The 21,526-nt window shown below is 47.9% G+C and overlaps 1 protein-coding gene across 1 annotated transcript in view; it reads right to left on the bottom strand.

Annotated features, from left to right (window-relative positions):
• The window catches only part of TTC7A (tetratricopeptide repeat domain 7A), a 229,847-nt gene that overhangs the window by 145,433 nt on the left and 62,888 nt on the right, over window positions 1-21,526 (bottom strand). Inside the window, exons 9-10 of the mRNA XM_075267023.1 lie at window positions 19,178-19,315; window positions 17,855-17,938 (exon numbers count right to left, since the gene is read on the bottom strand). Coding sequence (XP_075123124.1) covers window positions 17,855-17,938; window positions 19,178-19,315 — 222 coding nt within the window. The remainder of the gene's footprint in view (window positions 1-17,854; window positions 17,939-19,177; window positions 19,316-21,526) is intronic.

Below are 21,526 nucleotides of genomic sequence, written 5' to 3' on the forward strand. Positions count from 1 at the left end.
TGCGCTCTCTGACGGCGCATATTCATTACCGGCGATTCCACCACTTAGAACGGTATATAGGAATCGTCCAGCTCAATAGTGTAAGGAAAACTTATGTCACCAGATCACATCTGAATGTACGCCTAGAAGACGACCTTGACAAATGTTGATCCCCTTGAGATGTTTGGAGCATTCCAGAGCTATGTAATGGAGGATACCATATGGCCTTATTCTGGGCTACTGCCAGGCCGGCTAGTACAACGGTAGAGCCTGTCTACGGCTCCGGGACTGGATAATGGATATGCCATGGATGCAGTTGGAAGTCTCTTCAACATACTACCAAGATGAAACCGGGGCCAACAAAAGAAGAGCCAGAATTGATGAACAATTAGGAGATAGAAGGCAATTCTGTAAAGCTCTGAGTTACACCGGGGGGACGAGGGTTGTAAGGCAGAGCAGAATTAGGACAATTATTTACAAGGCCATTTGACTCCTTCATATCCTATTACCCCAAACACCACAGGGGTCAGCATGACTTCATCTGTCGAGGGTTGCTGCTCACTGTGGGAATGTGTCTAGTCTTGCTGAAATCATCAACTCCAGGGCGACATAAGCAGGTGTCAGACGGAGCATGAACTTGCTATTCAGCTAAGGAGGGGGAAGCTGATCACTGAATAGCTCCTGCTTTAGTCCAGTCACAAATATTAATGACGAGGGACTTGGTATAGTACAGACGTGGCGTAGGTGGTGCATGGGTTGTGATGGTACCAGGCAGTGGGACAAAACTAGGGCTGTGGTGTCAGGAGACCTAGTACAGTAGAGGTGGAGTAGGTGATGCATGGGCTGTGATGGTACCAAACAGTGGGGCAAAACTAGGGCTGTGGAGTCAGGAGACCTGGTACACTAGAGATGGAGTAGGTGGTGCATGGGCTGTGATGGTACCAAACAGTGAGCCAAAACTAGGGCTGTGGAGTCAGGAGACTTATTACAGTAGAGGTGGAGTAGGTGGTGCATGGGCTGTGATGGTACAAAACAGTGGGACAAAACTAGGGCTGTGGAGTCAGGAGACCTGGTACAGTAGAGATGGAGTAGGTGGTGCATGGGCTGTGATGGTACCAAACAGTGGGGCAAAACTAGGGCTGTGGAGTCAGGAGACCTGGTACAGTAGAGGTGGAGTAGGTGGTGCATGGGCTGTGATGGTACAAAACAGTGAGCCAAAACTAAGGCTGTGGAGTCGGGAGACTTATTACAGTAGAGGTGGAGTAGGTGGTGCATGGGCTGTGATGGTACCAAACAGTGGGGCAAAACTAGGGCTGTGGAGTCAGGAGACCTAGTACAGTAGAGGTGGAGTAGGTGGTGCATGGGCTGTGATGGTACAAAACAGTGAGCCAAAACTAGGGCTGTGGTGTCGGGAGACCTGGTACAGTAGAGGTGGAGTAGGTGGTGCATGGGCTGTGATGGTACCAAACAGTGGGACAAAACTAGGGCTGTGGAGTCAGGAGACCTGGTACAGTAGAGATGGAGTAGGTGGTGCATGGGCTGTGATGGTACAAAACAGTGAGCCAAAACTAGGGCTGTGGAGTCAGGAGACTTATTACAGTAGAGGTGGAGTAGGTGGTGCATGGGCTGTGATGGTACCAAACAGTGGGACAAAACTAGGGCTGTGGAGTCAGGAGACTTATTACAGTAGAGGTGGAGTAGGTGGTGCATGGGCTGTGATGGTACCAAACAGTGGGACAAAACTAGGGCTGTGGTGTCAGGAGACCTAGTACAGTAGAGGTGGGAGTAGGTGATGCATGGGTTGTGATGGTACCAAACAGTGGGGCAAAACTAGGGCTGTGGTGTCGGGAGACTTATTACAGCAGAGGTGGAGTAGGTGATGCATGGGTTGTGATGGTACCAAACAGTGGGGCAAAACTAGGGCTGTGGTGTCGGGAGACCTGGTACAGTAGAGGTGGAGTAGGTGGTGCATGGGCTGTGATGGTACAAAACAGTGAGCCAAAACTAGGGCTGTGGAGTCAGGAGACTTATTACAGTAGAGGTGGAGTAGGTGGTGCATGGGCTGTGATGGTACCAAACAGTGGGACAAAACTAGGGCTGTGGAGTCAGGAGACTTATTACAGTAGAGGTGGAGTAGGTGGTGCATGGGCTGTGATGGTACCAAACAGTGGGACAAAACTAGGGCTGTGGTGTCAGGAGACCTAGTACAGTAGAGGTGGAGTAGGTGATGCATGGGTTGTGATGGTACCAAACAGTGGGGCAAAACTAGGGCTGTGGTGTCGGGAGACTTATTACAGCAGAGGTGGAGTAGGTGATGCATGGGTTGTGATGGTACCAAACAGTGGGGCAAAACTAGGGCTGTGGTGTCGGGAGACCTGGTACAGTAGAGGTGGAGTAGGTGGTGCATGGGCTGTGATGGTACCAAACTGTGAGCCAAAACTAGGGCTGTGGAGTCAGGAGACTTATTACAGTAGAGGTGGAGTAGGTGGTGCATGGGCTGTGATGGTACCAAACAGTGGGACAAAACTAGGGCTGTGGAGTCAGGAGACCTAGTACAGTAGAGGTGGAGTAGGTGGTGCATGGGTTGTGATGGTACCAAACAGTGGGGCAAAACTAGGGCTGTGGAGTCAGGAGACCTAGTACAGTAGAGGTGGAGTAGGTGGTGCATGGGCTGTGATGGTACCAAACTGTGACTCAAAACTAGGGCTGTGGAGTCAGGAGACTTAGCATAGTACAGAGGTGAAATACATGGTGCATGGGCTGTAATGATACCAACACACAGGGCAAAATCGGTGCTATGGAGTTGGCAGGTCAAACCATGGAATCCGACTCCTCTATTTTTTTAACAGCCTGACTCCAACCCCTGCTCTGACTTCTTCAAAAGTGACACAGCCATGGCCATTCAGGAGCAGTAAAAATCCTCAAATTCAATAAAACTTTTATTGGTCACGACTCCAACTACGACTGCCCAACTCCTGAGCAAACCAGTAGGTCAGTCATTGTCACCATCTCAGAGGTTTAACGTGACTTCTCTACAGTCCAGTCTATGAGAAAACCACCAGGTCCTCTAAGGAAAGCGATGTTCTCAAAGAAGATGCTAGGGTTCATAATATATGGAGGAACTCAAGGAATGGGAATGGTCTGGTTAAGGAGATGGTCTTGTCACAGAGGTGGTCTTCCGGTGTCTTCTTCTGCGTATGGACAGTCAACGTTTTACGATTAGGTCTATTTGCACATCACGTATTATATTGGTATCACTTTATACCGCAGCAGAACTTTTTGCTCTTACTTTTTGACACGAAAATGCAGATTTTTTTTATAATTCTTCTACAACTTCTCGGTCATGCTGCACCACTAGATAATCATGTTATTTGCATTCTGAATGTGAATTGGCCCATTACTAGGGAAAATCTCAGTGGAAGAAGTGTAACCCACATCTAAATTGTAAGACACAGCTACGTATATACAATTACCAGCACAAATGTAAGACGTCTACAAGTTCTGCAAATTCCATCCATAAGTCATTAGCGGCAGCAGAAGTAATTATTTTTTCTCAAAGGCCTGGCTGCGAGCGCGCTCAAGACTGCCGACCTTTCTATCCACATCGCTCACCAAAGGAAACAGTTAATGTTTTAAAAATTTCCTTCCCTCGATGATTCTATTTAAGGAGCCATATGAGGAATCTTCTCTCCCAAGGCTCCCAGCCATCAGGCAACGACAAACAGACTTCTCTAATGCGAGTTTCCTAGCAACTGGTCTAAACTAAAGAACAAGACGGAAACCCAATGTCATACACTTCATATGTTGCTCGAATCGAATGATGTGCTGTACAATGTATTTATGACAGTTCTGCTGTCGTAACGGGTTTGGCTCAGACTGTATGTCCATTCATAGTATGACATCTACTGCAAGTCATGACGTGGTGTCCAAGGGAAGAACGCGGCGTGGCACCCAGTGTCATGTCCCCCCCCCCCCCCCCCCGACCAACGCCCTCCGAAGACCCCAACCTACCCCCCCACACACACACACATTCCTGCACACTCTATTATCCCCATATCGGTCCCTACACTCAGTATTATCCCCATAGTGGCCCCTGCACACAGTATTATGTCCCATAGTGGCCCCTGCACACAGTATTATGTCCCATAGTGGCCCCTGCACACAGTATTATGTCCTATAGTGGCCCCTGCACACAGTATTATCTCCCATAGTGGCCCCTGCACACAGTATTATGTCCCATAGTGGCCCCTGCACACAGTATTATGTCCCATAGTGGCCCCTGCACACAGTATTATGTCCCATAGTGGCCCCTGCACACAGTATTATGTCCCATAGTGGCCCCTGCACACAGTATTATGTCCCATAGTGGCCCCTGCACACAGTATTATGCCCCATAGTGGCCCCTGCACACAGTATTATGTCCCATAGTGGCCCCTGCACACAGTATTATGTCCCATAGTGGCCCCTGCACACAGTATTATGCCCCATAGTGGCCCCTGCACACAGTATTATGTCCCATAGTGGCCCCTGCACACAGTATTATGCCCCATAGTGGCCCCTGCACACAGTATTATGCCCCATAGTGGCCCCTGCACACAGTATTATGCCCCATAGTGGCCCCTGCACACAGTATTATGTCCCCATAGTGGTCCCTGCACACAGTATTATCCCCCATAGTGACCCCTGCACACAGTATTATGTCTCATAGTGGCCCCTGCACACAGTATTATGCCCCATAGTGGCCCCTGCACACAGTATTATGCCTCATAGTGGCCCCTGCACACAGTATTATGTCCCATAGTGGCCCCTGCACACAGTATTATGTCCCATAGTGGCCCATGCACACAGTGTTATGTCCCATAGTGTCCCCTGCACACAGTATTATGCCCCATAGTGGCCCCTGCACACAGTATTATGCCTCATAGTGGCCCCTGCACACAGTATTATGTCCCATAGTGGCCCCTGCACACAGTATTATGTCCCATAGTGGCCCCTGCACACAGTGTTATGTCCCATAGTGTCCCCTGCACACAGTATTATGCCCCATAGTGGCCCCTGCACACAGTATTATGTCCCATAGTGGCCCCTGCACACAGTATTATACCCCATAGTGGCCCCTGCACACAGTATTATGTCCCATAGTGGCCCCTGCACACAGTATTATCCCCCATAGTGGCCCCTGCACACAGTATTATACCCCATAGTGGCCCCTGCACACAGTATTATGTCCCATAGTGGCCCCTGCACACAGTATTATACCCCATAGTGGCCCCTGCACACAGTATTATACCCCATAGTGGCCCCTGCACACAGTATTATACCCCATAGTGGCCCCTGCACACAGTATTATGTCCCATAGTGGCCCGTGCACACAGTATTATGCCTCATAGTGGCCCCTGCACACAGTATTATGCCCCATAGTGGCCCCTGCACACAGTATTATGTCCCATAGTGGCCCCTGCACACAGTATTATCTCCCATAGTGGCCCCTGCACACAGTATTATGCCCCATAGTGGCCCCTGCACACAGTATTATACCCCATAGTGGCCCCTGCACACAGTATTATCCCCCATAGTGGCCCCTGCACACAGTATTATGCCTCATAGTGGCCCCTGCACACAGTATTATGCCCCATAGTGGCCCCTGCACACAGTATTATGCCTCATAGTGGCCCCTGCACACAGTATTATGTCCCATAGTGGCCCCTGCACACAGTATTATGCCCCATAGTGGCCCCTGCACACAGTATTATGTCCCATAGTGGCCCCTGCACACAGTATAATGCCTCATAGTGGCCCCTGCACACAGTATTATGTCCCATAGTGGCCCCTGCACACAGTATTATGCCCCATAGTGGCCCCTGCACACAGTATTATGCCCCATAGTGGCCCCTGCACACAGTATTATGCCTCATAGTGGCCCCTGCACACAGTATTATGTCCCATAGTGGCCCCTGCACACAGTATTATGTCCCATAGTGGCCCCTGCACACAGTATTATGCCTCATAGTGGCCCCTGCACACAGTATTATGTCCCATAGTGGCCCCTGCACACAGTATTATGCCTCATAGTGGCCCCTGCACACAGTATTATGCCCCATAGTGGCCCCTGCACACAGTATTATGCCCCATAGTGGCCCCTGCACACAGTATTATGCCTCATAGTGGCCCCTGCACACAGTATTATGTCCCATAGTGGCCCCTGCACACAGTATTATGCCTCATAGTGGCCCCTGCACACAGTATTATGTCCCATAGTGGCCCCTGCACACAGTATTATGCCCCATAGTGGCCCCTGCACACAGTATTATGCCCCATAGTGGCCCCTGCACACAGTATTATGTCCCATAGTGGCCCCTGCACACAGTATTATGCCCCATAGTGGCCCCTGCACACAGTATTATGCCCCATAGTGGCCCCTGCACACAGTATTATGCCCCATAGTGGCCCCTGCACACAGTGTTATGCACCATAGTGGCCCCTGCACACAGTATTATGTCCCATAGTGGCTCCTGCTCATAGTATTATGCCCCATAGTGGCCCCTGCACACAGTATTATGTCCCATAGTGGCCCCTGCACACAGTATTATGTCCTATAGTGGCCCCTGCACACAGTATTATGTCCCATAGTGGCTCCTGCACATAGTATTATGCCTCCATAGTGGCCCCTGCACACAGTATTATCCCCCATAGTGGCCCCTGCACACAGTATTATGTCCTATAGTGGCTCCTGCACACAGTATTATGCCCCATAGTGGCTCCTGCACATAGTATTATCCCCCATAGTGGCCCCTGCACACAGTATTATGTCCCATAGTGGCTCCTGCACATAGTATTATGCCTCCATAGTGGCCCCTGCACACAGTATTATCCCCCATAGTGGCCCCTGCACACAGTATTATGTCCCATAGTGGCCCCTGCACACAGTATTATGCCTCATAGTGGCTCCTGCACACAGTATTATGCCCCATAGTGGCTCCTGCACATAGTATTATGCCTCCATAGTGGCCCCTGCACACAGTATTATCCCCCATAGTGGCCCCTGCACACAGTATTATGTCCCACTGTGAACACCCATGACAAATTGTTATACTTTGGGGTCTTTTCAGACCCCAGAGTATAATAATCGGAGACCGAAAGGGGGGTACCAACATAAAAAACAATGTTACTTACCTATCTCCGGCTCCGCTGCAGTCATCTTCAATGACGTCTGGGACATCACATGACCCAGGACCTGCGTCCCGGGTCATGTGACGTCAGGGAGCGTCCAGACGTAGACCCGAACATGCCCGCTGCGTGGAAAGGTAAGTAACACAGTTTTTTATGTTCTCTTACCTCTCCCGGCCTCCGATCATTATACTCGGGGGGGTCTGAAAAGACCCTTGAGTATAATAATGATGTTTGTGGGGTCCGTGGCATCACTTACCGATCCCGGCCCCTGCCAGGATTGGTAAGTAACTCCAGCCGGTAATAGCCTATTAAGGGGAAACAAAACGCAGCGGTAGCATTTGTCACTGGGCCCCTAATGTCCCGGGCCCTGTGGCAGCCGCTACCCCTGCTACCCCGATAGTTACGCTACTGGTGGCACCTATGGGTGAGAGGCATCGGTGAATATGATAATACTCAGAACAGAGGGTTGGATTAGGGTGCGGTGATTTGTATTGTAACCCCAAAACCTAGTGTGTTCGCAGGATTTACCACCCTAAATATCACGCCGATAGACGGACTCCTATCCATGATGAAAGGAGTCCCTGCCCCTCAGCGACATACTGCCCCGTATGGTTATAGTCAATCTGGTGACCACACGGGTGTGGTGTGGGGTAAAACATCCTGGTGGTACAAAAATGGGTTGCAACCCATCTGCGACTGCCCATACAAGAAGGGAGAATTTTTCCCGATTTCTCTCATATTTGTATATCAGAAGATGGATGTGCTGTGGTGACAGACAATAAAACCAAAGCAGGGAGCGTTGCCTCAGCACCAAAAAGATGACGTGCCGGTCTCCACTCCTACTCCGTGATGTCAAAATAAGCCTAACCTTCAAGAAGAAATAATACCCCCATAAAATAGCACGTAGGGCACTCGGCCCTTCACGATGGATGATGGCAGATTCCTTTAACTGGCTAGTGGTTGTACAATCCAATTCTCATATTGTTGGGAGGCAATATAGGGTAAAACTTAAATGGGTTCTCCGGGACTCAGAATATGGGCAGTGACTGACCGAGTCGTCAATTCTTGGGTGTCGAAAAGGGCCAAGTAATAGAGACGAGTAGAGGACTTCCGGGGACGGGGATCGAGAGGCTTTTTTAACACCATTCTGTAAAGTCAACTAGTAAACCCGGGACGCAGTGGCGTAACTAGGAATGGCGGGGCCCCGTGACGAACTTTTGACATGGGGCCCCCACCCCCACCCCCAACCGACACCGAAGACCTTGACCGACCCCCTTCTCCTCACTCTATTATGTCCCTTAGTAAGCCCTGCACATAGTATTATCCCCCATAGTGGCCCGTGCACACAGTATTATACCCCATAGTGGCCCCTGCACACAGTATTATGTCCTATAGTGGCCCCTGCATACAGTATTATGCCCCATAGTGGCCCCTGCACACAGTATTATCCCCCATAGTGGCCCCTGCACACAGTATTATGCACCATAGTGGCCCCTGCACACAGTATTATGCCCCATAGTGGCCCCTGCACACAGTATTATCCCCCATAGTGGCCCCTGCACACAGTATTATCCCCCATAGTGGCCCCTGCACACAGTATTATCCCCCGTAGTGGCCCCTGCACACAGTATTGTGTCCCATAGTGGCCCCTGCACACAGTATTATCCCCCATAGTGGCCCCTGCACACAGTATTATGTCCCTTAGTAAGCCCTGCACATAGTATTATCCCCCATAGTGGCCCGTGCACACAGTATTATACCCCATAGTGGCCCCTGCACACAGTATTATCCCCCATAGTGGCCCCTGCACACAGTATTATCCCCCATAGTGGCCCCTGCACACAGTATTATGCACCATAGTGGCCCCTGCACACAGTATTATCCCCATAGTGACCCCTGCACACAGTATTATCTCCCATAGTGGCCCCTGCACACAGTATTATACCCCATAGTGGCCCCTGCACACAGTATTATACCCCATAGTGGCCCCTGCACACAGTATTATCCCCCATAGTGGCCCCTGCACACAGTATTATAACCCATTGTGGACACCCATAAACAATTATTATACTCCGGGGTCTTTTCAGACCCCAGAGTATAATAATCGGAGACCTGGGGGAATAAAAACATACAAAATTACTGTTTCTAACCTGTCCCCCGGCTCCTACGCTGTCTTCTCCGCTGCCGTCCTTCTTCTATGACGTCGGACGTCACATGACCTGGGAAGCAGGCCGGGTTCATGTGACGTCAGAGACGTCAGACAAGTAGGACGGAGGCCTGGCAGGATCGTGGAGAGGTAAGTAACAATATTTTTTAGGTTCCTTTACCTTTCCCGGGCCTCCGATCATTATACTTGGGGGTCTGCAAAGACCCCCGAGTATAATGACAGTATTTGTGGGGCCCGCGGTGTCACTTACCGATCTCGGCCTAACCAGGATCAGCAAGTGGATAGGGCCCATAACGGCCTATTAAAAAAAACCAAAAAAACGCAGTGGTAGAGGCTGTCACCCAGGCCCGGGCCCTGTGGCAGCCACCTCCGCTGCCTCTATGGTAGTTACGCCACTGCCGGGACGTTTCACCATTACTACGGACATATCTGCTGTACTTAGGTTAGATTCCTTCTAAATTTTTACCAAATTTACGTCACTTATTGGATCTACTGCCTACAATGTGCACTAGGCCTCAATGTCCTTATTGCCCCTAGTAACCAGAGTCCAGGTGTAATTGGTCACTAGGATCTCAGTGATCCGCTATATATAAGGCTGAACTCCTATATACTTATGTGTAAGGTCAGAACGACCAGCAGAGCCCTACGTCTACATTCACATGAGATGGGAGCTTTTTTAATGGCCGTCATACATTCAATGGACATGAATGGGGGCTGTTTATAAAACCAATTTTTCTCCAAGTGTCATCCTAGTGCATTCTGTTGCAAACTTGGAACAGGGACCCATTCGTGGCCGCATAGGAATAAGAGGGGACCGGGCACATGTGAGTCTCTTCAACCATTTTTACAGGACGTCCCTGACTATCTGTGGCGCTCCCGTATACGTGAATCCCATACATTCTTCTAGTAACCGCAGCTTCAATGGCACATTTGCAGTCCCACATGTCCCCCAGCCTTACACGAAATGACTAGGGATGAGTAAACCCTTTGCATTGTCATTTCTAAAGCCACGTTCCTGTTGTGTACTGAATGGGCTCGGATTTCTCCGCACTCTTATGTAATGAGTTACAGTCAGAGAGCGGCCGCGGTGCCAGGAAAAATAAAGCTTTGATGGAGAAGGTGGGTGTACGAATAGCTGGGCTGAAATGCTGCCCAAAAAGGAATGAATCTGCCCAATGCTCTTTTTTCATCCTGCCTGATTAAAACACGGAGGAAAAAGCAGAAAATATTTATGAGAGCGATCAAGAAAAAAACGTATAAGAGTGAAGGAGTTATTATAAGGACGGCAAGTGGATGGCGAATCGCATGGAGTGACGTCACTGCCCCGGGGGAACAGTCCTGGTGTACAGGAACTGGTAGCATTAAAAGGGTTATCTACAAACTAAAGGGGGGATAGATCGCTGAGACCCCCCACTAATCTGGAGAATGATGGGGGGGGGGACAGGGTGTTTTGCCCCCGTTGTGAATGTGGCTGTTGTAAGGAGGATGCCCCCTTGGTGGACAGATATATCCCCCGCTCTCATTCGCTTCAATGGTAGCACTGGAGACTAGAGATGAGCGAGTACTGTTCGGATCAGCCGATCTGAACAGCACGCTCGCATAGAAATGAATGGACGTAGCCGGCACGCGGGGGGTTAAGCGGCCGGCCGCTGTCAAAACAGAAGTACAAGGTGCATCCATTCATTTCTATGGAGTGTGCTGTTCGGATCGGCTGATCCCAACAGTACTCGCTCATCTCTACTGGAGACATTTCGTTTTTCGGTATTGACCCCTCCACTAAAAGTGTTGATGACTTATCTTAAGGAGATGAATTGAGTAGGAAGCAGACAGCGCTGTGTAGTGGCTGAACTAAGTCACTGCACCATAGTACCCATTCAAAGCAATGAAAGCTGAGCTGCAGTGACCTGGTCTGGCCACTACATATTGAACAGCGCTGTCTGCTTCCTGCTCCATTCTCTGTGTATCAGCCGCCGAGAAAAACTGATCAGCGGAGGTTCTGGATGTTAGAATCTCACTGATCTAATAATGATGACCTAGAATGGCTTATCAATATTTTTAGCCCGGAAATGGGGCAGAAAAGCATCAAAGTTTTTCCCTCAGCAAGCTTTCTGTTTCAACTATACGGAAAACAACACCATTTTTTAAATCACAGCATGTCCGTTGCAAATATTTTTCCCCAATGTGTGGATCTTCAGGCGGATTTCGCGGCTGAAGCAACTGCGGACATCCGCCTCGCAACACTCCCTCCCGACTAGGCCCATTTATTTAGGGCTAATCCGGAGCAGAATGCTGCCATTGGGTGACGGTGCACTATAGGCATTGCAACAACATCCAGTCAGGGCTGGCTGTTTTTTGGATCGGACTCTGAGGCGGCCACCGCGTCCAAAAAAACTCCCATGTGAACCCGGCCTTAAACACCATGGTTTTTGCAGAAAAGCTGTGATTTCAAGAACGCCCGTGCAAAGTCTCTGATCTCGCACCATCGCTGATTTAGTGCCAAGGATGTCTACTGAGCAGCAAACGTAGGTGCAAATATCAGACAGGAGCCGTTCACATGGCGGAAAGTGAAGAGGAATCTGAGGCGGAATCGGCTCCAAATTCCTTCATGTGAACTGGAGCTTTATAGTCCCAGAGGGGATGGGAACTGAGTGGCCGAGTAGTATTCTGTTGTCAAACTTTGTCTTCTCAGCTATTTCCACACAAGTCCACTTGGCAGAACACACAATCGACACACACATTTTATAGATGCCTGGATGAGCAAGAGCAGCCCCGAAGACATGTAGGAAGGAAATATTAACCCTGGAGGATCGGTACGAAGGAAATACTTTTTACTTTCATGCTCTGACACTTCTTCCCATTCCCAGCTCTGCCAACTAAGGAAAGTTTCTGTGTAAGCGGCCATTTTCTTGTGGCCGGCGGGCATGCGCAGTCGGCTTTGCCCTAAGCCCGAGGCCTAGAAGTTTGAAGCCAGTGCTTTAAGAAGACGTGTGAAGAGGCCATTCTTGAAGAAGATGGAGGCGGTGCTGGAGAGTTCTCTCGCAGAATTGGGGATGCCCCCAGTGCTGTTTGAGCGCTGAGGACCGCCCACAGTGCTGCGAGAGAACTCATTTGCATGCCGGCGAAAAACGGGATTTTAAATGAACGGCAGGGCAGAGAAGACATTGAAAGGTGGAAGAAGAATAAACTTTCTTAAGCCTATTCCGTTGTGTCAATGAAAAAAATTAATGGTAGAATCCCTTTAAAGGGGTTCTCTACTTTATACAATGGATACTTGTTACAGGGTTCACAAAGTTTCGCCTACTTGGACCTCAATTGTCAGCTATAATCTGGGACATACCTGACAGTATAGCTAACCAGCCCAATAATTTGCAGACAGGGACTAGTCCATACTTATAGGACGGTCACCCTGTTCCACCATAATTAGTGGGTTCGATCAACTTACAGAATATCTGGTGTTTCCAACTTTCCTGCAGCACCCCTAAAGGGCAAATTGAGAATTACACATTGTCAATTCAAACTAATGGATAGTGTAAGGCAGGACGGGTCCTGCAAAGTGAATTCTTGAATGAATATTGATCTCGTTTCCTTACCATTTGGGATCAGGAGGAAGCTTTTATCTGTTTACCACAACCTTCCCATCAGCCATGTTCTCTCCTACATGTTGGTTCATGGACATAGGTTTGCTTTATATCACTATGTGCCTGGGTCATCCTCTATTACTCCATAGTAGGGACTGTTTTCTAAAGTAGACAAATCCTTTTAACACAATCTAGAGAACCCTGGGGGTTTTCCAGGACTGGGGTTCCAACACCCAAAACCTCAAGGATCAGTGTCCTGAGCGCTGCATGCGCCGAAATGTGATGTCGCGTTCATCGATCACATGGCTCGATTGCAGCTCAGTACCAGTCAAGTGAATGGGCTGAGCTGCGATTCCAAGCAAAGCCACTGCACAAATGCACAAGTGCTTGGTAAGTACTGAAGAGTCTGCAATGCTCGCACAAGCAGCAGATCGCCAGGGGCTCGGGTGTTGGACCTCTAAGGATAGGGCATCAATTAATACGTTCTGGGAAAAAACTTTAATAATTATTTAAAGTGCGCATGCCCACAGGCCACAAGAAAATGGCCGCTTACTTACTGTGTAAGCGGCCATTTTCTTGTGGCCTGTGGGCATGCGCAGTCGGCTGTGCCCGAGGCCTGCAAGTTTGAACCCAGCTCAAAGAAGACGCGATGAAGACCCGTTCCTGAAGAAGATGGAGGTGGTGCTGGAAAGTTCTCTCGCAGCAATGGGAAGGACCCCAATGCTGTTTGAGCGCCGAGGACCGCCCCCAGTGCTGCGAGAGAAAAAAACAGGATTTCTACCAAACAGCGGGCAGAGAAGACATCTAAAGGTAGGAGAAGAATAGTCTTTCTTAAGGCTATTCCTACGTGTGATTGACAAAAAATTGGATTTTAATGGTAGAAACCCTTCAAGTTGCAAAGTGCTGAAGTCCTGGGTTCGAATCCGACCAAGGAGAACACCTGCATGTAGTTTCTGGGTACTCTGGTTTCCTCCAAAGACCTACTGATAGAGAATGTAGATTGTCAGCCCTATATAGGACAGCGGGTGATGACAATAACTGTAACCTGCCGGGGAATATGTTGGCGCTATACAAGTAAATATAATAAAGCATATATAGAAAGTCTAACATCCAGCAATACATCCGCCCCCAACATAGGACACACATGGCAGGATCCAGTTTCCCAGCAGGGGGCCGACAGTTGTGCAAGTGAATGTACATGTAGACATGAAGGGCAAAGTTGGAATTCTCCTGTCTCTTCGCCCTGTGGATTTTATTATGACAGATCCCATCCTGGGACGGGCCGGTCCTAACGCTTTCATCGGCAGATATTGAGCACGCCGTATGGTTTGGTTTCCAAGAGCAGGATGACGCATTGCAGAGACTACGACAGGAATCCTTTGGGACTGCATATGAAATACTGCACAGAGGGGGATTGTAGAGCGCAAGGAATCCCCTCTTACCCTTACAAGGCTTTGACTATTTCCAGCTCAGATCAATTTTCACAACCATTTCACTAGTTCCCAGACAAATGTAGGAGTCGGGAAAGCAAATGGGATTATGCGGTTGACAGGCTCAGTAATTGGTTAGTACACATTAAAATAGCAAAGAGTTAATCCAAACATGTGGACGGGATATGAAATCCCATGTAATACCAGGCTGCATGATACAACTTACACCAGCACGTGTTTACATACTTGTGTAACCCACACAGACATGGCACTTAGTGGCCGGCTCTCATCTCAGGCTTATGGGCCATAGACATTAGATTAACGTGTATGGGGCGAGAAGGATCAGACCCTCATCTCAGGGGACATAGACGTGTCTGGCAATGGCTCACTATTGCTTTCTATTCAGACCACATGTATGTTGGGACAAACTGAACATGCATGTGTATCGGAGGGTTAGGAGGAATAGCTGTCAGCTGGACAAGTGTTCTGTCATCACCAATATATCTATGATGTATGGCCAGGTTGTGCCCGCCGCCATCTTGGAGGACTAAGCCCGGATCTTCTGTGGATGTTGCTTGTCCAATCCGTCTGTCTCTTCATGTCATCCCAGACAGACTGGAGGATGATGAGATCAGGGCTATATCTGTGGGGGCCGGATCATCCCTTCCAGGACTCCTCCTCCAAAGGGCAAAGGTCACACCAAATATGGATGGGGTTTACATTTTTCTTTAATTCATTCACTTCATTTTGATAATTGACAGAAATAAACTTAATTAACCCTTCTGTTTCCAAAAGCTTTCTTACTTTGGAGCCTTCTTCCACGTCTGCCTAAAACTTCTACATTATCTCCATCTACCTTAGGCCCCATCCAATTTTGGTTTTCTTCTGCACTTAAAGAGGACGGCCAGGATTAGAAATGGCCATTTTGTTCCAAACATAGTGTCTCACCCGTCCATAGGTTGATTTTCTAATCCTGGACAACCCCTTTAAGAGTTTTAGGATGAGCTCACTCTACCATTATTAATGTCCATTGCTGTCATCCATCCTAGGGTGACAACCACGGACATGAACTGCAGCAGAGTAACGGATGCAGATAAAGCCGTCTCCTCCTTCCGTGTCCATTCCCATTGACTCTAATGTGAACAACATGGCGGCCGCTGTCGTGTCTTCCATCATGTATGTTACTTTTTTAACAGAATGTACAACTTCTTCCGTCAGAAAAGCAAAACAACATACAACAAAGATGGCTTCCATCTTGTTTTCTACATTGGAGTGAGTGCAGACGGACACCAGACAGAGGGGGCTTCATCTGCATCTGTCATTTAATGTCTTGGACGGATGAGAGCAACGGACATTAGCACGGTAGTGTAAATCCACATGGGAGGGGGCACCGACCGTCTTTTAGAAAAAATAGAATATTTTGTTCCGCTCTTTCCAGTGCATGACATGCTGAGAGTTGGCCTTGCATGCTATTCTTTAGGTAAGGGTCTCTGGATGGATTTCTGGGTGTCCCCTATGCAGCAGGGACCGCAGAGCAACTCTTGTGCTTCTATACCCCCCAAAAAACTGCACTGTCAATGCAGATCAGGGACATTTGGTGGTTACGGTCCCTTGTCCCACAGTCTCATGTTTATTTGCTGGAGGAGTGTTGGTTCTCATTGTCTTTTTGTCAAATCTGATGTGACGTGCGTTGCGATCCTGACTCTAGGATAAGATAATTTATGAGAACATGGGTGTATTGGATTCCTGCGGAGCCCTTATTTGTGGGGAGTTATTTCAGCCCCGCAGTGGATGAGATGACATCAAATGATTCATTGTGTCATGTTCACTTAATGAGAGTGCAATAGGCCAGCGCTTGGCAAAGTGACATCGAATAGCGAGCGTGGTATTTTGAGATACAGCTCAGTTTCAGCTTCGGCTCAAATTTCACCCACGAGGAAATACAAACTTCAGCTGTGATGTAACTTCAGACATAAAAGTGATTTATATTTATTTCTTCCAGTGAAAAAAAGGATCTAGGAACGCGGATCCTACAACGTTAAGCGCAGATGTTTTCTACGAAGGACGTCTTGGTGGAAAAGACGTACTCCGTAGAATCACCGGAACAAGACGACTTAATAGACAGGGTGTCAAACAATGTCTCCCCCTGTACTGTGGCCATTGCAGTAGATGAGGTGAGGAGGATGAGGACGCTGTGCAGGACAAGGGTCGAGGAGTCTGATATCATCTTCTTCAGGCTCCATGTTTGCTGACAGAGAATTTCTCACTCCTACCCACTTTGCTTAGTTTGGGTCAGGTAAGGCCATGCATAAGAATTTTGCACGCTGCTGCAGACTAGAAAAGTGCACACAGCCGCAGTCCATCACCCTATAACCTCTAAATTGCATGGAGATGTAATAAGATGTCCATACAAGTGTAGAAGTCCTTATAAGTACGGTTTTAGGGTAATTTCACATTTGTCTCAAAATAAGCTCCAAATTCCATCCTCAATCCGTCTCCCACTGTATTGCATGGGGGGAAGGGATCAAAGCAAGATGCTGAAAAAATAAGCGTCCTGCTCCATCTGGCAGCCGATTCAGCTGCAGAATACATGGCTTGGGATACTCTAAGGCCTATGATGAGTAAAACCCAGGGAGGGTAAGGGCTAGTTCACACGGGCACTGAGGGGGCGGATTATGGTGCGTCATCCAGGTCATAATCCGTCCCCTCACAATGGTGCTACTGTTTTTTTTTTCCGCTAGCGGCATGTTGCCGCTCACGGAAAAAAGAAGCGGGCTGCCCTTTCTTCAGGTGGATTCCGGAGTCGGCCCATTCATTTGAGCCTGCTCCGGAGGGGGAAGCCGTGACTGTTGTGGCAGGTTGGTTTTGACCCGAGCGTGACGCAGCTCCCCGTGACACTCTCAGTGCCAAAATCCGCCTGAACGCTCCCCGTGTGAACTAACCCTAAGTGGAGATGAATCTATGGCGGAAGACAGATTCTAATTCCTCTTCCGGCCCTTACCGTAGGTGATCCTCTCCAGGTACGGCATCCGTGTGGTGCCATATAGGTCCTGCACACGTATCCTTGCTGCTGCTAATCTGTGCTGGTCAGGACCTGGACAGAATCAGTCGCCATTCCTCTCTAGCTGCCGACAATATTACACTTTCTTACTTTTGCTATATAGTCTTCGCAACTATACGGACTTACTACTGTGGAGACATTGCTCCCTCTAGGAGAAGTTATTTCGGCTGGTGAGGAGAGTGACTGAGCATGTGCGTCCACCAGGAGGACATGCACGCTGCCATGTACTCTGAACACCAGATGGCGCCATACAATGTAACTAAATACCAGAACTTTTCCAGGATTATTTTAGCAACATTGTTCATTTTATTTACACAATGAATATATTATACTCAGTATCAGGGCAATCCCTTTAAGCTGTTCCTTTCACTCTGTAACTGACATTCAATCTGATCCCTGGGATTTATTAAAAATGATGAACTATTTGCAAACATAACACGGAAGTGACAAAGAGACCTGACGACTTTACCTGGCCACAAGACATCATGGATAATGCCAGCTGGTACCAGAGATGAAATTCTCCAAATGCAAATTTCATGGCTCTCTCCAAACACTGAAAGAGAAAGAGAAGAATAGGACAAAACATTTCAACAATCTATTCTCCCAGATACCTGGATAAAGAGGACCGGCCACCTCCCCTGACGTGTCTAATTTATTATATTCCCGTCTACCCCTACAAGTCTGGGGGACCTTTACTCAGAACTCTGCATTGCACCATTCCTCTGTTATTCTTCCTGGAAATGTATGAATAAATTGACATCTAGGTGTTATTGGTTGGGGGTGTGTCTCTACACCCTCTCGTACTGTCCAATCAATGACGACTGGTACAGGGACCGCCCCTTTGACAAGGGAAATTGGAACACCCATTTGTCATTGTATTCATAAGTATTCAGGAAGGAATAGGAATAGACAAATGCAATGGATGTGATTTTGGTGATGACCCCTATATGCTCTGCTCTAAGTAATGGCGTCCTATTACAAAGGGTCGCACTCCTTTTATTAGGACGATACGCCAGTGTTAATAAACTTGCCCCATAGTTATGAGTCTGGTGTATTCATCAGGTGTAGAACTGACAATGAAGCCTCTCCAAAAAGCCCCAAAAACACAGACTGTGACAATTCTGCGTCATATCCAAGAGTGCAATCATGTGAATGCCAGGCTTCACCCATTACAGGATGACTCGATAGCGCCCCCTAGCTGTACAAAGCCTTAATCCTGCACAAGTTTATGGGGTCACGCTGCACTTTCACATGTTTTCGATTTCATACAGAGATATATGGCCACGTTTGTCAGATATTTCAGATATTTTTTCTTCTAATAAGGCTTAGGTCGGGGGCGTAGCTATAGGGGGCACAGAGGGAGCAAATGCTAATGGGCCTACCACTGCCCCATAAAATATACCACTATTCTAAATGGCAAAGGGCAGGGTTGGATCAAATGGTGGATTTTGCATTGAGGCCCAGGACCTAGAATTGACGCCTCTGCTGTAGACATGTTGTGTTTCTTGCTGCCAGGATTGGATTGTGCAGAAGGGAGAAGTATAAGCAACAAAAATGCAGATTTTGTGCAATGTGTGGCCTCAGCCTTACACAATGCTGTACAGTAGCAGTATACAGCAGTGAATACAGCGCCTGAGACTCAATCCAGACCCTCCCAGACCCGTGCACAGGGCTCTTACTCTAAAACAAGTCATATTATATTTCTGATAGAGCTGAAAGACAAGAACTGATAAACATGAGTTCAAGCCTTGTACAGAAGTAGGCTGCACCCTCCCGAAATAAAGTGCAATACCTCAGAGAGCATGGCATACTGCCCTCTTCTGGCCATTGTGATACTTAGCAGGTCGTACACCGCAGAGGCATTCTGAAGGCTCACAGCCCGGTCTTCCTTCTGATCTGGCGCTCGGCTGATAACGGCATCGCTGTTGGCCTGTTATAACGCAGGAAAGTCAAGAATTTAGTATTGGTTCACAAGAGGATATAGAAGAGCAATTTTAATAAAGTTATTTGTTCCAATAAACAAAAACAAATTGTGACGTTGCAGTTTCTGTAGCTGAACACAACTCAGCAAAAAATAGTTGCTGTATCTATTGCACCACAGCAATGCTCTGATACTGGACATACTACCGTACACACGACGTAGAAATGCGCCCCCTACTGCATGTCTGTCTCCCCACGTCAGTATTGCTGTCACTGCTGGCTCTGTACATGGTAAAGAATATTCTATATATAGTAGACACATGACCTCCGATAAATCTGGTGGCACTATACACCTGCAATGTAAAACACTGACCCCCAGTTGCAACATTAAGGAAGAGTTCACCCCCAGAATTTGGCCCTACCCAATAAAGGCAAAATACAGTGACTCGCTTCTCTAAATTCTGCTTCATATTCGACATCAAAATCCTCATTGGTTTTTGACAAGCAGAAAAATCTGCTTCACATACCTGAACAAATTCAGTGACAAGTTCTTACATGTGAAGGCGCCTTGTATGAGATGGAGACTGCAAGCGAACAGGCCCGAATATCTTCCTATAACTTTATATTTGTAAGTGTCTCTGAATTGCCATGAACAGCCTACCTTGCTTAAGGCCTGGGCCCCATGTTGTGAACACGCAGCGTGTCACAGTACTTGCAATGTGGATGAGATTCTGGCTAATACTATCCACGCATTGCAGAAAAAATGCTGCATTTTGCAAATTGCAAAAACGTCAATTATACTTGCGGAAATGCAAATGCAAATTTTCAGAGTTTCTGTGAAAACGATGTGATGCGTTGCTGCTGCGATTTTTCCTGCAGCGCTTTTTGGCTGACACGCTACAGATCCATATTGTACACAGGAAGCCATATTGTATACAGCCTTAGGTAAGATATATACAATGATCCACTAAGTAAGAGGTTCCCCAACCAGCAGGTCGCCAGTGGCGGGAAAACGACAACTCTCAGCACGCCATTCCAACCACTGGAGGGTCACGTGATGGAGTCCACGAAAACATGTGCTACAATATAACAATCCACGGACTAGGACTACAACTTCCATCACTGCCTGCACTTACAGAACAGTCTAGACTGTATTAGTCTTCGCCAGCAGACAACAGGACGTGAAAAAAAGCAGCAAATAAAAATCATTTGTGTTATCTGGAAAACCTCCAGCGGTGTAACTGCTCCTTAATCCTGAAAATCCTCCGCTACTTGTGTTGATTATTATGTTATATAACAAACGGTTTAACAAGGCCTATTATTGTTCTGCAATATTAATAGGTTTACATATTATTTGGATATTACCGTATTCTGTAGCAAAGATGGGAATTCAGGAAATGGCTCGAAACGCAGACTTGGATAAGAAGGTTTTATGCTGTGACTGTAGTGCTATGTAACTAATAGGATGGAACAAGGTGGGGAGACGCAACACAGGAGTGAGATGGTCCGACTGTAGTATATACGGGATACATGGGCCAGGGAGAATAAAGTGGTTTAATGCACTACTTTATGTCTTACCTATACTCGTCTCAGACCATGTGTGATGTATCCATCACGTGACCATGGACTGCATATATCACATGACCATGGACTGTATATATCACATGACCATGGACTGTATATCACATGACCATGGACTGTATATCACATGACCGTGGACTGTATATATCACATGACCATGGACTGTATATCACATGACCAAACTGGTGACAGTAACCTATCTATCTGTAGGGCTGGGGTGATATGCTGGTTCTGGTGACACTAACCTATCTATCTGCAGGGCTGGGGTGATATGCTGGTTCTGGTGTCAGTAACCTATCTATCTGCAGGGCTGGGGTGAAATGCTGGTTCTGGTGACACTAACCTATCTATCTGCAGGGCTGGGGTGATATGCTGGGTCTGGTGACAGTAACCTATCTATCTGCAGGGCTGGGGTGATATGCTGGTTCTGGTGACAGTAACCTATCTATCTGCAGGGCTGGGGTGATATGCTGGTTCTGGTGACACTAACCTATCTATCTGCAGGGCTGGGGTGATATGCTGGTTCTGGTGTCAGTAACCTATCTATCTGCAGGGCTGGGGTGATATGCTGGGTCTGGTGACAGTAACCTATCTATCTGCAGGGCTGGGGTGATATGCTGGCTCTGGTGACAGTAACCTA

This window comes from Leptodactylus fuscus, chromosome 3 (genome assembly GCF_031893055.1).
Source record: "Leptodactylus fuscus isolate aLepFus1 chromosome 3, aLepFus1.hap2, whole genome shotgun sequence".
NCBI classification, from domain to species: Eukaryota; Metazoa; Chordata; class Amphibia; order Anura; family Leptodactylidae; genus Leptodactylus; species Leptodactylus fuscus.